The 17,965-nt window shown below is 41.7% G+C and overlaps 1 protein-coding gene across 2 annotated transcripts in view; it reads left to right on the top strand.

The window, feature by feature from the left end:
• Positions 1-1,182: 1,182 nt before the first annotated feature.
• The window catches only part of aplp1 (amyloid beta (A4) precursor-like protein 1), a 31,044-nt gene continuing 14,261 nt past the window's right edge, over positions 1,183-17,965 (top strand). For both annotated transcript variants that reach the window (XM_079164342.1, XM_079164341.1), the window contains exon 1: positions 1,183-1,366. In XM_079164342.1, the coding sequence (XP_079020468.1) occupies positions 1,301-1,366 (66 nt within the window). In that variant the 5' untranslated portion in view covers positions 1,183-1,300. The remainder of the gene's footprint in view (positions 1,367-17,965) is intronic.

Below are 17,965 nucleotides of genomic sequence, written 5' to 3'. Positions count from 1 at the left end.
CACCAAATAATTATCCGTAAGTCTTCACTGACTGATAATAATGATGCAGGGGGACGTTTTAATCAAACATCTGCTGCTCCGTTTGGAGACTTCCATGTAAGAGGACGTTGTTTTGTCCTTTACTATCGTAACGTGTGTTCCCCCTGCTGACCAATTGTGGATGTTGCTGCCAAAAACCCAGAAAAAACCCCACATATTAGAGTTTGACAGTAATAAGTCAAAGTAAATGGAAAAAAAAATCTTGGGATGAGTAACATTTTAACAATAGAGTGATTCTTTACAGTTTTTTTTGATGGTGGAAAAAAATAAAAATAAATAAACATTACAATACCAGTGCATTTGGTGCACATGTCTAAATGAACGGAGTAATACAACAGTTATATTTTCATGAAGTCTATAATGTTCAGTTTTGGTTGAAACTTCTTTTGAGAGCTCATGATTTAACTTTCTGATCATTTTGGCAGCTACAGATATAGTGCTGTTGAAATATACCACGTTATGCAGAGAGGTGTTTCTAATATTTTGTCCACCCCATTCAGATCAGGGTATACATAGAAACACTTAGTGTGATAGTTTATTGCAGGACTGTTCTACTTAGCTGTTCATGGTGAACTGGCAACTCTATGTATCTTTTTTTCTTTCTTATCCGCTTTAATCACCTCGTGACCCCTCAAATTTATTTCGGCAATTTATTAGATTCGATATATTTATTCAAGCTAAAAAAGTTAAATTTAAAATGTTGAAATGAAAATGTCTTGAATATTCATAGATTCTGTATCATCCAATGGGTGTGAATGAGTAGGTGCAGCTTTAATAATATTTAATTAGGTAAATAGGTATTTTGTAGTCTTAAACGTTGTGTTGGAGGGATCTTTAGGAGTTTTAGGAGTCCGTCTGTTTGCTCAGTTTGTAACAAATTAAAGATGTCCATTTCATTTTCATGGTAGATTCTCCCTTTAAAACAGACGCAAACAATCAGCAGGCGATTGCTGCCGTGCATTCTCTATCCAACACCACCAGATGTCTCTCTTCCCTAATCCATCGCGAGGACGCCATGAGTAAACTCTGTGATAAATACCCGCAGAAACAGGGCTTGGTTCTGTCACGCCTCATCCACATAAAATCCCAGTCTGCCATTGGAGAGCCCGTCGGCAAGAGCGAGCAGGACGCAGACGCAGGAGATATCGCAGGAAGGCGCAGACGAACGCAGTGTCCATCACTTCTGCTGATGTAACAGACAGCGTATGTTGGAGGCAGTTATTTAACAAAATATAAAAAAGAGACAAAAGAAGGAGAGAAAATGGGACATACCGCAATACCTATATTGATGGCTGTGTTGTCCTACTGCGTGTGGGGAAACGTCGAGGTAAGAGCAATCTGAACCATTTGTTTCGATGGCGCATTGCAATATTGCTGTCTGTTTAGCTAAATGTCGATGTGGCTGTGTTATAGTTCAGGTCGACATCACACATGCCACGCACACAGCTGCCTCTATCTCCATATTGCTGACACGCACCCTTATCTAGGGCAGGTTTAATTTGTAAATGCATCCTCGCGCTCTGTCCTGTGTCAACAAGAGTAATGGCACACAGCGGCAACGAAAATGCAGGGTTAGTGAGGGGGGGGGGGGGGGTTTAAATGCAAATGCAGCAATAACACATGAATGGAAGCTGATATTCCAGGACGTAAATATGAGAGGCTTCATAGAGATGTGGTGTACAGTGTATTCTGCTCGCTGCATCAAGTCTGGGCCTGTATTTGAAATGAAAAAATGTCACAAAGGCCTTTTGCTCTGTTGAAGGATGGAGATCATATCCCCTACTCATTGCGTCCCATCTGGCCTTGTCAGAGGAAGAAATCAGCTTGCATCCGTCCTTTAGAGGAGTGGTGCAGCTCCGGAGCAGGATGGAGTCATGCATATTCAATTGCTGTTCTGTGTTACATTTGGTCTTCATGACAGCACACTAAATAGATTAGAAAAAGTCCCAATTCAATCTCACAGTGAATCAGGCAATGTCCGATTTTCAGTGGATCGTCTTCTTTCAAATACCTCGATTTCTAAATGATGTTGCCGTGAAAATGCATGTGAATAAACTTATCGTCCAAGAGGGGGGTGACTTTGATATATCATTGGCCATAGAGTGCGATACAGAGCACACTACTAATGAGAAGTACAGGTCATCCTATTGGCATCTGTCTCCATCAATAGGTAGGAGATAGTGAAAGTCTCTGGTAGAGAGCGACAGATCAATGGGCCGCCAGCTGCTTCCACCTCCCGCCTGTCTCATCACGTCTTGCAGCAGACGCACAGTTTGATGGACTCACCCATCACCCCCCCCCCCCCTGTAATAGACCTGAGGCATGAATTCAGGTTCGGGCATTTGTGTGCAGGAGCAAGGTGGTGCTGGATGTGAGCTTGAGTGTGGAGGGGGGAGGGGGGAGGGATGAGTCATGACGTCCAAGCTGGAGCTACGGTTCAGGTCAAATGTACTTTTCCACCTGGAAATGAAGAGTGAATGAAGCTGCAGTGTCGGAGATAGAATATTGAGCATCCTGACTGTTCGTTCAGGATCTCCCTGAGTTCCTAAGAGGCTTTGAGAGATGTTTATTTATTAGCCATCTTCCACAGTAACAGTCATAATGCCTCTCCTTTCATTCTGAAATAATTTCACTTCTCTAAGAGCCTTAGTGGGATTACTGCTATGCTGAGGAACAGGCTTTAGCTTCATACAAGGAGACCTGCCCATGAAGGTTTACACTGAAGATTACCCCATGAGAGGGTTGGCTGACTGGATTACACTGTAGTATTAGACCCAATAAAACTGTCAGCATCCCTTAATTTACTCAACATTCACTCAGTTGAAATGTGCGAATTGGATTAATTCTCTCTTTTATAGTGCAATATTTAATGCATAATCAGAAGATAATCAAATTAAATGTCCACACAGTGTTCTGGATTAGTAAAGCCATGATCATTTTTAGCTGAAATACAAATTGAGCATCATCCTGTTTTCTGATTGGACAGACACATTGAGGTTGTCACCTGAGTCAAGTCCAGTAATGACCTCCCAGGTGTCTCAGCTGCAACAGCATTTACTGTAGCTGTCGCTGCACCCAGAGCATTAAGCTAACACGCAGAACAGTTCTGATACAAAAGGTCATTCTTAAAAAGATGACAGAAACAACCACCTTTACGTGCAGCCTTTACACTTCTTAATCACGTAGTCTGGCATTCATGGAGCACAGGACGTTTGGATGAAATCAAATTTGTTGGGTTTTGTGTGACAGCAGTCTTTAAATTATTAGAGTGGGCAATGTGGAAATCACATCACAGTAAATAACATTAGGATTTGATACATATAATGATATAGGGGTGATTGATGTAACAATATATACTGTGAGATAGAATACCATTTTTCCCTTGAACATCTTTAAGTGTATTCAAACTTCACATTACTGCCATTTAGTCGGAGACACAGAACACTTAGATGGAAAACAGCTCGCCTCAGCAGGAGTTTTGTTCCCTCTGCAACAGCAGCCCTGAACAATCTGCCTCGCTGACTGTTGTGAGCTGGGACGAATGTGTGCATGCATGAAGATTTCTTTTAATCTGTATGTTGCTCTATATGTGTATCTAATCTATGGAATCTATAGATCATAAAATCAAAGAGCAGGACTGCTTCATGGCAGTATTAGATGTTTACATGAATGTGATAAAGTCATTTTGTTTTTCAGGAATTTTATTCGTGTAGTTCTTTTATCCATTAACAAATTCTCAAATGAATGTTATGTCACAATGTATTCACAGTAGATATTGTGATTTGCACTGCAACTAACAATTATTTGAAAAAGGCAAACGTTGACATATTCTGGCATCTTGTCATTTTGTCCAACCAACACTCCAAATCCCAAATATAAGTATAATTAAGTATAATTAAGTATTCAGTTCACTATCAGAAAAGAGTAAGAAACACAGAAAATGTTTGTTTATCAGAATGGTTGCTAATTACTTGTGTTTTCATTGATAATTGATTAATTGACTTATTGTGTCAGTTCTTATTGTGGTATGACATTATTTGTACCATTATAGAAGATTTTATCGATATCACGCAGCCCTATCATGATGTAGTTAATTTTAGTTTAATTTTTTAGTTAGTTTCTGGGAAATCAATGGAGAAACTGGTAAACTGATAAAACAGCGATGTCTTGTTGTTGTTGGCTAATCCTGGAAATTAAATAATCTACCAAATCTAAGTACCTCTTTGCATTGGTGCAAAATAAATAAAAAAGATATGCTATTGTCATTAAGAAGTCCTGGTAACTGATTGGAAAATTGCCTACGATGATCTAATACAACACAATATAAAAAGACAGCTATTGCAGAAATGGTTTGGCTCAATCTTTTAACAGCTGACAACTTTATATCATCCGGCGATGTATATCCCCATACCAGCCGGGCCTACTCTTTAAGGTCACAAACATTAGGGAATGACAATGGTATTACGAATACTCACTTACCAACAAAACATAAAGCCAGGCTGAAGCTAGTGAGCTTAGTATATGCTACAACAAAACCCCAAACAGGAAGATCTGAGTTATGAAAGCAATCAGACAAAGATTGTGTTTGTGTGTAGCCATTTTGACAAAAAAAAGGGAGGCTAAGGGCTAGAGATATGCTCAGCTTTAGTCGACCAGCTCTGTATTTATCAAGACAAATGACTGCAGTGTGAACCCGATCTTTCCAGTACAGAGAGGCTTTAAAAGAAGAGTATAGTGGCAGACCCAAAAACATCTACAGGTTTTTATACAGAAGGTCTGGGACAGCATAAAGCTTAAAAGGAGGATTGGGAGGGAAAGAAAATGGAAGCACGAGCAGAAGGATAGGACGCAGGTTTTATGACTGAAGATTTAAATAAAAATGGTGAGTCATAAAGTCGCTGTGTAACCCCCCCACCCCCCTCTTCCAACACCACATCCCCACCAACAGCAATTTCAGGCCTTGTGCTTGGATACAGCCATACAGATCCAATCACCTCCCACCCCCATCTGCCTCTCAATGCAGTAACACAAGAGGATTTGTTAGGAAGAAAACAAGAAAACCAGATCTCTCTCTCTCTCTCTCTCTCTCTCTCTCTCTCTCTCTCTCTCTCTCTCTCTCTCAAACACACACACACACACACACCCTGCCCTGCCCTACACTCACTTAATTAATTAATTTTAGAGCCAAGAGATAATCGAGTTCCACTAATGGATTCCCGTGTGCTTGCTATTCTCTACTATATCTGTGTGCCAGTGGGTATAAAGCATACCATTTTGTTCTATCACATGTTATTCCCCCTGTTCTCTGTATCTGACTTTCTTTTCCAAGGATTTGAAGCGCAGCACACTCACAGTACCAAGATTAAATCCTGCAGAGTCACTGTGAAACGAGAGCTACACTGTACCTGCGGAAAGGAGCCCTAGAAATTGAGCTGTTACCAGAGGTGACAGACTAATGCGTGATATTAACGTATTCTGTTAGCTATTCTTGCAATCGACAACATTGAACAGCGCCTCGTGCTGTGTGATTCAGAGGGTTTTGATTTCTATTATCGCTGCTGGTCGTTTAGAGTGCGGATGAAGTATGCATTTGTGTTTGTGTCTCCAGGCATGGAAATGCATCCAGCTTTTGAGCTGAAAATACGCTGACATTAATTGCACATTTGCACGACATCCTCCCGATAGATTCAGGGAAACTCTCCCAAACCTCCTGGTTTAGATGATTCGATCTTGTCTTCTGGCCTTTCTGAAATATTTCAAATCATGTGTCTGAGCTGGAAAGGGAGTAATTCCCAATTCAGCATTTAATAATGTTTGCTTGCAAGGCCCATCACTTGGTGTCATCTCTATAGCCTGTCATGAAAGACCTAATGCACTGTGTTTGATGAGTTCACTTCTTTGGCTTCCCAGACTGCATGGCTGTTTCTAGGTTAGACATAATTAGGGATAGCATTAACTTCCTAAAGATTACTTTACCTTTCATCATCCACTTACTGGATGACACATATAACATATATGTAGATTCATGGGGCAATTTCAAACCTTGAGTACTTGCAGATCAAATCTGATTTGTTGAGCCTGTGTCTGGGACTGTGGGGTGGGATGTTCACATGCCATGTGTTTGCTCAGTGTCACATATAGAGAGTTTGAGACTAGCACAGCCATCCTGATCACATCCAGCCATGGCTCCTCTCCATAGTCTTGCAGGGCAGAGATATCACTGCAGCCCAAGGTCCTCACACCCCGCATAACTGCCTCAGTAAGCCTAATGACTTGGATTTTTGCGGAAAAGTTTAATGCCAGGGCATAGCGAGATGTTTAGTCCTGCTGCAGCCTGTGGGAGGTTTCAGAGGAGCCCCCTCAAAAACATCTGCAGTGTGGCGATAACACTTGTCCTCCATGTTCAGGAGGAAAAAAGAGAAAGCACTGCGAAACAGATTGAGGGCTGCTAGAGAGGGGGTGGGGGGATTGCCCTTGCATGGCGAATGATTTGGGAGAAGGAGAGGGTGAGGGAGGATAGAGAGTGTAAGTGATGCAGAGCATGTAGAATGTTATGTGGGTTGCAGGCTGGAGGAGTGCATGCTAATGGAGGAACCCAGCCCTATTGCTGCTCAGCCCGGGCAGCTGGGAGAGCAGAGAGATCAATCTCTGTCATGTACATGTATTCACAGGTGGCCTTGAAATGAGACGAGGGGCAGAGGCAAGAAAAATCCCGTGGCCAGAGTGGAGCGCTGAGTTGTATTAAAGAGGGACCGGAAAATGTTCCTTAACGGCCATGGCTGCAAGGTTTGAGAGAGTGTGAGGTCGTTGAGTCCACTGAGACTGATTGGGCTAGTATTACAATTCTACAGGAGAACGTTGGGAGCTGTTACGGAGGGAAATGGATGTACTTTTTGCCAGGTTGTTTTCGCTCTGCCATCATTTGCACTGTATTGGCTACAAAACAAAGACAGCTCCTATCAGAAGGACTAAAAGCTCATTTCTAAGACATTAATCCAAATGCAACAACGGTACAGCCTTACTGATGGATAGAAATCGCCCCTGTACACACAATTGGGTCACACACTCACACAGATAACTCCGAAATATACACACAGACACACACATTCACCACACACTTGCTGCTTTATAAAGATGGCAAGCTGCAGAAGCTGCATCAATTATTGAAGGCCGTGGAAAGGTCTGGGCTCTAGCTTGTCTACTGGGCTTTGCCACTTGTCACGCACCCTCTCAACGCTCCGATGCGAGCCCTCTCTCTTCATGCTACTTGGTTTTTTGTTACCCCCCCCGCTACGCCCTCCAGGTCCACTCCCCACCCTTGCTCTCCAGAACACAAAAGAAAATCCCCACGCCTGTCTCCTCCTTGCCTTGGCCCGTCTCATCCCTCCTCTCTGTGTACGCCCCAGCCTCCCCTGCCACATCCCAAAGGCACTCCCTACCCCTCCCCTACCCACTCTCCCAGACACTGCTCCTCCATCTGCCTCAGCAGCTTTCAGTGGCCAGTGACATCTTTTCACTTTCCTTGTGTAGTCTTTGATTGTTCTTGAATAATTCATGCTCCGAACTCACCCTTCATCGTGCACTTTGCTCATCTTGCAATTTTTTTTGTTCCTTCATTCTTGATATTTTCAGACATCTGACTCTAACTGTCTCTATCTGCACATGCTGGTTCTCTGTTGTCGCTCCACTTTACCATCAGATATTCTTACAATATGAACAATAAGTTCCCACGTTATTTTGTGAGTTTTGTAATTTTCCTGTTGGTTCTACCCATTTTCCCTTAATACATAAATCCAAATGGTCTTTTAGTGACTTCCTACTTTTCCCAGAATGATTCTTAACAATCCCCAGACAACTGACGTGAACATGTTGCTCTCAGCTAAGAGGTGTATGTTGTAACCAGTAAAGTCAGCTTAATATTGAATATTGGATTTTCAATGAGTTCTTCAATGGGACACTTTTTGTCTTATATTTGAATGTGAAATTTGATACAGCTAAAAGCATAGCCCTCAGTTGTTTATTTACCAGTGTTAAAGTGTTTTTGGATGGAATATATTGTAGGGGAGTGTACATTTCCAGCAAAGGACTCTCAAATATGCCCTCCCCTCCCCTGAGACAAAATGTTCCCACAGCATTTGACTCAATGCTCAGTATTCAGCAATTCCATCTTATATTCTCCAAAGACTGCCTGCAATCGACTCTGCCTCTATTTTATACAGTATATGGCTTGCGTATAAAAAGCCAGGTGGCAGTAAAAGCAGCTATAGATGATAAAGAGACTCAGTGTTGCAGTGGCTGCTGTTAATCGTCAACAATAAGACAAAATCGAATTCTGTTCTTCACTCAGCTGAGGGTCATTGTGCCTGCCAAGGCCAAGCTGTGCCAGTTAACAGCCAATACTCACACAAGCTCGTCTGACATATTGGATACTTCGCATAAGTCGAACAGTTGTTTGGCAAAAGAATGTAATAACGACACAAAGCACAAATGGAGGTTCCAGGCCCCGGTGATGGGTCTTTTGTACGATTGCCTCAATGATTAAACCACTTTCCCTTCAATCTCTCACTCTGTGGAGACTTCATGGCCTTAGGAAATGAGATAACACTAATATTTAATCTACTGAGTGATTCTGCAGCAGAGACTGGCAGACTGTGCAGCCCGCACGCATTACCTCACCAGAGTGGCCCGGTCTAAAATAACACCGAGAGGGCCAAAGCAAGATAGGACATGTCAGTCATCGTTATTATTTGTTGTCAGTTTGATTTGTTAAACTGCTTTCTACTTCTATTGAAATGTAAAAGTGCTTATTTTGAATACCATGCATACAGACACTGGAGAGAGGATTCATCATGTACAACTTGGCCGATGATAATCAGATGATTCAAATCTGTACGTACCCCATATTTTGTAATAGTGTGTATGAGTGTACTTAAAGGAAGTCTTAGAAGGACAGTTGGTGAAGTTGATGTTGTAACACGCAGGCTGTGCAGCCCTGAAGCGCAGGAATCCTCAGAGGAACATGTGACGAATCCTTTAGTCAGCTACTGAGTCACCACATTGAGATTTACAAAGAGTACAAGAATACAATTAAATGCTGTCACTGACGGTGGTGCATTAGTTCTCTAAGCTGTATTGTGAAATATATTATAATATATTAACTGTATATATGTTGTTAATACCATTGATGTATTATATTATACTATATTTATAACATTTTCTCAATTCATAATTCTGTAGTTTTTTTCTGTAGAATTGTTGAATGAAAGAATCTATCAGAGGAAAATCACAATTTCCTGGATCTCAATGTAGCGATAACAAATACATCAGGCCAACCCAAACAGTCTTCACATGTGGTAAATCTTCACATGTGAGAAGCCAAAGCCAGCATTATGTCTACCATCTTTCATGATAAATGACTTATTTGTATATGATTTGTATTTTACAATAATGTTGTTATTTATATTAATACCTTTGGAGTCACATTTGTACTTTTAGATAAAGGTATTACTCATTCAATTTATTGTCATTTGCACTGCTTTACAATTAGACATTTTAGACACAGAAACACATTTGATAGCAACAACATTTCTACAATATAGATTTAAGGTTGTGCTCGCTCTAAAGCCCAACGGAGAGAGGCCCAGTATATTACATATGGGGACTCTTTCATGAGAGAGAGAGAGAGAGAGAGAGAGAGGCAGACTGATAAGACAGAGGGAGAGAGAGTGACATGCTTGAGATTCTGTAGGGAACCGGTTGCTACGGTAACAGAGAAGGTAGCCTCCTGTGGGTGGTGTTACCACGGTAACCACCCTCAGTGGCCAAGTGATGCTGAGAGGGAGAACGTCGAGAAGAAGGGCAAAACAAAATGTGTTTACGGGTTCAATGGGAACAAGTGAGACAGACGAAGAGGATGGCAAGCGAGGGAATGCTGATGTTAAATGTGGGAGAGCGGCGCCAGCCATGCCGCGCACTATTTCATCAAGATTGTCTGAAGCAGATTTGTTTTTCTTTGCTTTGAACAAGTGGCAAGCCGGTCCCAGTGGGACCCAGCATTAGCAGTTCACCCTGCTGTTCAGTAGCAGAGCACCTCATTACAATGAACAGTAGGCCAAAGATGCTTTGCAAGGGCAACACGCCCCCTGAGAGACCTGGGAGGAGGTCATTCCCTGAGTGTGTCTCTGCAGTTTCTTGGGCTAAAGCTAGCCATGCTGGGCTCTTTCATCAGCGACGATGTGCATTCTGACCTCTCACTGGGAGTTAAAGACCAGTTTGTTCCCACTGTGGCGATACCACATGCCTTTGAATTAAAGCCGTGAACCCAACATGTTGTGGAGTTAAATACTACATACATACATACTTAATGTGGTGTATAATGTATTGTATGTGGTACGGAACCGGGGTCTTCGCCACAATTAAAAAGATCAATTATTGCGTTTAGCTTTCCGGTCAAACCCCCAGCCCAACAAATACATATAAAACACACACAACCACAAACCACTCTGCCTTCACCTCACGTATATGTTTATAGACGTACATGTATGTACATATATATACGGTATATATACATATATATATGTACATATATATATATATATATAACCTCAGAGCCTCATTTCCATAAGGTGCATCTGCTAGACAGACTCCCAGGGGAGCTGGCACGATGTGATCAGAATTGTAAATTGTGCATAAATCAGAGACAGAAGGAAAGAGATGTATATGAATGTGTTAACCCCCTCTCCATTCTCCCCCATCTCTGTCGCCACCTCTCTCCCTATTTAGTAAATTACTCCATCGTATGCAGAAAGTTAGTTTTTTATATGGGCATTCAGTTCAGCACATTTTTATTTATTTTGCATGCTTCAATCTAAAAGACTCAATTTCAATCATAAAAAACAATATGTAGAGTACTCATACAGCAGAGACAAGACAGATTAACAGTTCATCATTTACGTATTTGTGCTGTTTAAGTGCAAAGAGCATGAGGTCATAAGTCATATGGATGAAATGCATTCATGTCCCAAAGGACTCATACTTTCCTGAAACGAATATGAGCTTGACAGATAATTCAAAATGTTGCACTCCAAGATGATGCACTCCTCTATTGGCAGATTCCATTACATGTTTTAACAAGCACAAGATGCAGTGTAGACAGATCTGTAGAGGGTACACTTACCAACTATGTGCAATATTCAAAAAGTGCATGAAGTGACAGGAAAATAAAAGTCGAACTGGCAGAGAGATGACATGCGGATCCAGAGGAGAATACCCAGGAAGAAAGACCTCGGTACGGATCGGCTGCAAAGAAAAGAGAGTCAAAGGCAGAGTGAGGGGCTTGAGAGGCAGCAAAGGCCCAGACTGTGAGATCAGAAGAAGCACCAGATCTTCTTGATGCTGGCTGCCTGCTGTGTGTCAGGGAGACTGTAGAAAGACATTCTGTCTTTAAGTGGATCAATTATTACAGTCTAAATATTCAGTTTTAACCGAAACATGCCCTCATTCACGCTTTGAGATCCCCTTAATCTACTTAAAACATGCTCAAGGGCATCATGTTATTGTTTTCAGATTTTTTTCTCCGCCAACACAAAATACACATTAGTCCGATACCTTGCTATGAATACATTTAGTATCTGCATCTATGTTCTCGGTCTGAAATTGAAAATCGTGTTTCTCCCTCGTGTCCATTAACCTGCTAAATTCAGGATTTGGTTTCAGGGTGGTTTACCAATTCAAGAGATCCAGCTCAAAGCCAGTCCGTCAGTCATTTAAATGGGGGACGCTTCAACATCACGTGGTCTCAGCATAATAATGATTTGATAGATTTATGCATTTTTTATCATTTAATATATGCGGTTCTTCTTATCAGAACTGAACTACGTGAGAAAAAAGAAAGTCAACAATAGCCCAGAGAATAATTGTCTTGATGTTTAATACCTTTTAGCGGAGACAATGCACAGCATGGTTAATAGAAATGTGAATCTTTGAGTCCCAGATATGAATGTATTTACCATACAAATACAGATTTGGAGAGCTTGTTTGCATTGTGTCAATCTCAATCTGCCTGCAGAAAATCCCTGATTCAGTGGCAATTGTGTTGACATTAGGATGTTTCAGACGGACCTGCAGTGCTCCAATCTCCGCTAAGCTTTTGATTCCTTCAATCCCCTAAGGTAGCTCTTCAGCTTGAAATCATATCTGCAGGCTCACAGTGTTTGGCATTAACATGTTGGCATTCCCATGTTGTGTTGCTTAACTGTGAAGGAGGTTCACCAGTGTTATGTAATGGCAGAAATTGATCAAGAGTGCTACTAGTTTGGCTCTCTTGACTCAGAACTCTCTGTTTTACTGGCTGGATTTATGAAACATTATTATCACGCAGTTGTTTGTCTCCCACATATCTGCAGGAGGCGGCAGCATAGATGGGATCCGGAAAATGACAAACCACGCTCTGTGTTTTTGTCCTTTCTGGAGAGAAGACATGCACAGTGTGGTGTCATTATGGTGCATGACTCAGAAGAAGCATTTGTTGTTGAAATGTGGGTGGAACAGAGAGGAAGACATGCGTACAAGTTCTCTATGCAACACAAGTGTCACAATCACTCGTTTCCCAATCGCATCTGCTGGCATTTCCTGTTTTTATCTTCTGATCGCAATGGATATTTCTGACAAGCTTTCTCACAGATGCTGCAGAAAGGCAGGAAGTCTGAAAAAAAAACCTCACAGGAAACATATCTGTAACAATATTGCATGCACAATGGGAGTTCAATTCAGGTCTGTGTGTTATGGAGTGTATTCTAAAGAGAGACAAGGGAAAGAGAGAAGCAGGATGTGTGTGAACATGATATTTATTATGAGTCATGTGAGTCCCAGCTGGGAAAGGTGAAGTCTCTGTTCATGTGGGTATGGAGCCTCTGTTGAGTCCCATGGTGCTATCGCACATCAGGGAAATCTGTATCCAACTCAGTTCATGTGATTTCCGGGGGCTGTTAGCGACCTTTACAGAAGAGGGAAATCAGTCTCTTTCTTATTCCCCAGCTGCCGCAGCCTAAAGAGTGCTAGCTGGAACGATAGAGGCTAACACCCTGAGATAGGATATACAGTATGTATATATATACAGACCCCAGTGGGCACAGCAAGGAGTAAACATACTCCGAAATAACCATGATCATGAAATGGTTGACATTGCCAGCCTCCAGATCTATGGAGTCTCTTGCAGTGATGCCATCTGACATGTCCTGTGTTTTAAGCTATACTTGAAATTAAATCAAATATTGTGAGCTGGTTTTGGCTGCTGTTTCAGACCTAGATGAACCCTGGTGATTATGGGGCCATCTGCTCCCAGTGTGCCCAGCTGGAGGCTGGACCGCTGTAATCTGGACTGATGAAGCTTGACTTAGAGAAGGCCCTGATGTTTGCACATCTTTGCAAACGGAAAGCCTCTCTCGTTAAGGTTGTCAATTAAGTATTAGAATGAGGTTTAGTGTTCAATCAGTAACTTTACTGCTATATGTGGTTTACAGTAGGAAGCTGTCGAACAATATTTTCCACCTTGCCGGAAAATATCCGTCTGCTTTGAATAGAAAATGAATGGCTTCAATTAGCCATTAGTCAGAGATGTATGATAATGAGTGTCAATGCGCTGAGCTAACCTGCTCTATCCTCCTTTGTCCCCTCTGCTGCATCATGAGAGTCTGGCAGACTAATGTTGCTACTCTCTAATAACTACATGCCACACCAGGAAGAGGCCTGATGGAGCCTATGAATAATTAACCAACATGATTACAATGATGAATGCTCCCAAATCTCTCTGGCCATTTAGTACTAGCCTAGGGAGGGAGGCCAAACAGCAGAGTGTCAGGCATTGTGTGAAAGCTGTTTGGGAGGGAGGGGGGGACAAGAGAGGTATCAAGGATAGGGCGGCTGGGGTGGATTGAGCTCGGCCTTGAGAGGAGGCAGAGAGAGGGCAATATAGAGAAAGAGTAAAGGAGGGGCAGGAAGACACCCACTATTCAGCCATCTGTGCTGCAGAGAAGCACAAAGACGTGCTCAGGAAGGTTTGTGTGTCTCGTACATGGATGACTTGTGCATCGGTGAGGCTTATTTATACGTGGGTGTGTTCTCTACACGAGTGATGGAAAGTGGTCCGTCCACAACGTTATATTAATCACGAGCAATCCTAGCTAACCGGTCTATTCACACCAGGCATGACAAAGCTCATAGTTTGCCTTGTAAAATGATTTAATAGTAACTCATTTGTTTTTTTTTAATTGGATGCATCACTAGTATAACATAATGATATTTCTTTGGAAATATAATGACTTGAATTATATAGCAATATTAATAGTATTGAGAGCAGCAGCACAATGTTTAAGTGTTGCTGCCTGGACCTTCAGGCCTTGTTTTGTCTTAGCGATGATTGTTGTTTGAATACATTGTCACTACATGGCGTTTTTCAGATAGATGATATCCCAGATCCTTGTTGCTGAGTAGGGATTAGCTCCACGGGGGTCTAATGTTTCTAGTTAATTATCAGGTGTCAAGCAAGCTCCCTACAATATATCTCTGACTGGAGAGTCTGTATATTTTCATTTTATATAAGTATGTACCATTGTGTTTCACACAACACAAGCGCAGATGCACACATGTACCTTGTAACAGAAATACATGCACACAGGGAATGCACCTCAGATAATTTAGAGCTAGTAAGATAACAAAGGAAGTTTAGAACAAATGAATTATAGATAAATTAAACCCAATGAAACATGAAAGTATAAACCAGGATCAAAAACACAATGAAACTCAATTGTATGCAAGGGAGAGAAAAAATGCTTTAAGTGATATCAAAGGCACCTATCTGATTGTGGTTGTGCTGCTCCATGCTGCACGCACTAAACGACATCTACTTGAATCATCTGATGTATTTATGGTATGGCTCCCTCCAATGTAAAGTCTGGCAGCAACTTGTAAAAGGTGACAAATGATGGGTGGGCTCCTCCGCTCCGCCTCTACTGCTCTGGCTTGCCTGCCAGGGCCGGGAGATTGCATCATTACAGAGGATGAAGTCATCCTGCAACATAAGGGTAGAACAGGTGCTGAAAATTTAATTGGAACAGGGTGGAAGAGGCTGGAAGAACATGTAAATGTACTGCCCTGGCCCAAACCCAGCCCTGACAGAAGCATTTATGTTGCAAGATCAAATCTAGTCTCCTATTTTTGGTGCTGCACACTGCAGCATCATTTACTAAAGGGATATCTGTGAAAATATAATTAACCATTCTTATATATTTCCACAACGTCTGGTACAGGGCACAGTGCGTCTCTGAGGGATCAATTAGTTTCCTTGTGATGCTTTCTGCTACGGCAATTGTGAAGGTACACGAGTGATTACAAAGTGAAGCGTTCAACCGATATGGAAAAAAATATAATTTCAAGGGAGTTAACGAAGGCAAAGAACCTGGTGAAAAGACAGATTGCCAATCGATGCCTTATATCACCAGGTCATTATAAATGATGCAGCATTCTCTGCAGTGGGGAGCTTTCAGGCTCCTGGGCTGTCTGTCTGTTCAGCTTCATCAGCACTAGGACATGATATGTGGCACTCAGGATGGTTGAACAGTGCTGCCTTACCAACCTATGACTGAACCTGTCCTTTACTGGAGAAGAAGCATAATTGTTGACAGATTGTGAAGCATTAGTGTGAAGCCAACTGGATCAGTGTGCCTCAGCTCCTGATGGAGACTGTGAATGTTCAGAGAGACTGCCGTGCTCACACCACAACAGTCTTCACACTCTGTGCTCGAATTGGCATCAAAATGGAGACTGCATACCAATCTTTGTTTGCATGTATGTCTGTCCAAAGGGAATTACAGCTATACATTGTAACATTGACAACACAGCTTAATCAAGGAACAAGAATGTGATGCAGTTACTATTACAAAATCTATTTTTAGCTGTGAGTGAAAGCCTAATCCTTCACCACAGAGGACTATTGTCTGTGTATTTAATCTGTATTTTGTGAATACACCAGTGTGTCTACTAAAGAGCCCACAGCATTGTGAGGAAAGCATTTTTTACTCTTTGTTGTTGTAAACATTACCTTCCTGCTTTGACTAAATTACAAACAATATTTAAATAGCATATTTTCTAATATCGCTTCGTAATATTAAAGATATGCTGTGAATCGTCTACACATCCTACAACCATGCTAGCGGCTCTGTCCTAATGCTAGCATGTTAAGAGGTATAATATTCCATGTTATGCTCACATGCTAAAGTAGCATGTTAGTATGCAACAGTTAAGTTAGACTTAAACACCAAATGCAGCTGAGTTTGATGGAACTGTCATTCATAGTCCAGATATTTGAAAATGTCAATAAGTCAATAAGGACAATACATTGTCTGGGAACCATGAATGTACCAAATTTGATGGCAATCATTCCAAAATGTTAACCTCATGATGGCATTCGAGGAAATAAGCTAATCACAGAGTAAGTAGACTTCATCCTCTGTGGATCATGAATGTCTGTACCATATCTCATGGTAATCTATCCAATGGTTAAGATATTTCAGACTGGACCAAAGTAGTGGACCGACTAACCGGCGTTGCCACCGATAGAGCCATTCTGCTTGCATGGCTAAATGTGTTATTTATTGTGACCCTTTCACCATAGGTGCAGTAATCAGTAAGTTGCATGAGAGACTATTTGTTTTCTATGTGTTTGGTCTGAATGAGTTTAGGAAATAAAGTAGGTGTGTGCAACAGAAATAAGTGCGCAGATATGTTGATATCTTTTTATTGTAAACAACACCATAAAAGCTACACATTAACTTCTCTGTCTTCCACAACCTCTCTGGATATTCTTTTCCAATTGCCCGTTGTTATCAGGTAGACTTTGCTTTTGGTTGACTGAACAATTTGCCATTCAAACAATTGTAGCAACTTGTTAGATCCTCTTCACTGTCCTGTTGCACAAACAGCACTGATAGAGTACATACATATTTGTGCAGTACTGTCCTGACTTGGCTTCGGGTTGGCTATTGAGTTGATTTTACAGAAATACCAATGCTATGTGATCTAGGGGTGCTTAAGAATGAAAGACATAATGCAATTGAAGTGTCAAAAAGTACATTTAATGGTATTTTAGGATTAATTGTGTGGCTAAATTGTAAAAGTTTTATATTCTAGTGTAATACAGTAACCAAGGTTCAGTATGACGAAACACAATCAATGAAAACAGTATGTTCTTAAAACAATTACAGTCGACAACATTCACTGGAATGAAATCAAGCTTCTATCGTCATGCAGGGGTTCAAGCACAGTCTTGCCAGATGTTTCCCAGACTTCTTTGTGTTTACTTTACTTATTTCCCAAAAGATTCTGTCCTCTAACTGATGCTTCCTTACAAGTATTCAAACCATTTTGGGGGGTCAGAATAAAAAGGACTGACACCCTGCTCCTGTTATTGCTGTGAGAATACCATGAAACGCCTACAAAGGCACCGTGTGGCATTCCCGCAGCAGAACGGAGTGGGTATATGTGACGTCAGCCCCTGAGTGATGTTTATGTGATCCTGACGCTGTGTGTAGTGAAGACCAGCATGTGGAGAAGGAGTGACGTGTGCATCTTAAAACAGTATTTCTTATCAGGGGTTATCACAAGAGGGAGAGCTAATCTGGTCCCATCGGGCTGGAGGCTGGGTGCGCGGCCCTGCCGTGCTGGAGGTCAGAGCCTCAGGCTCCTGATGGACTGCTATTGATTTGGGGGAACGTGGCGATACAGTTGCAGTTGCTCAGCATTGATTTTCTGCAAGTGCAGTAGTGGAGAGCAGGCAGAATGAGGGAGCTGGACCAGGGGGAGCTGCCAGGTTATCTTCTCAAATATCCGGAAGTATTTTTTTTTTTCTTTGTGGCACTGACCTTCCCTCAAA

Source organism: Pholis gunnellus (assembly GCF_910591455.1).
Source record: "Pholis gunnellus genome assembly, chromosome: 8".
Lineage (NCBI taxonomy): Eukaryota > Metazoa > Chordata > Actinopteri > Perciformes > Pholidae > Pholis > Pholis gunnellus.
Note: the sequence above shows the minus strand (reverse complement) of the source record. Positions and strands in the feature narration are given on the sequence as shown.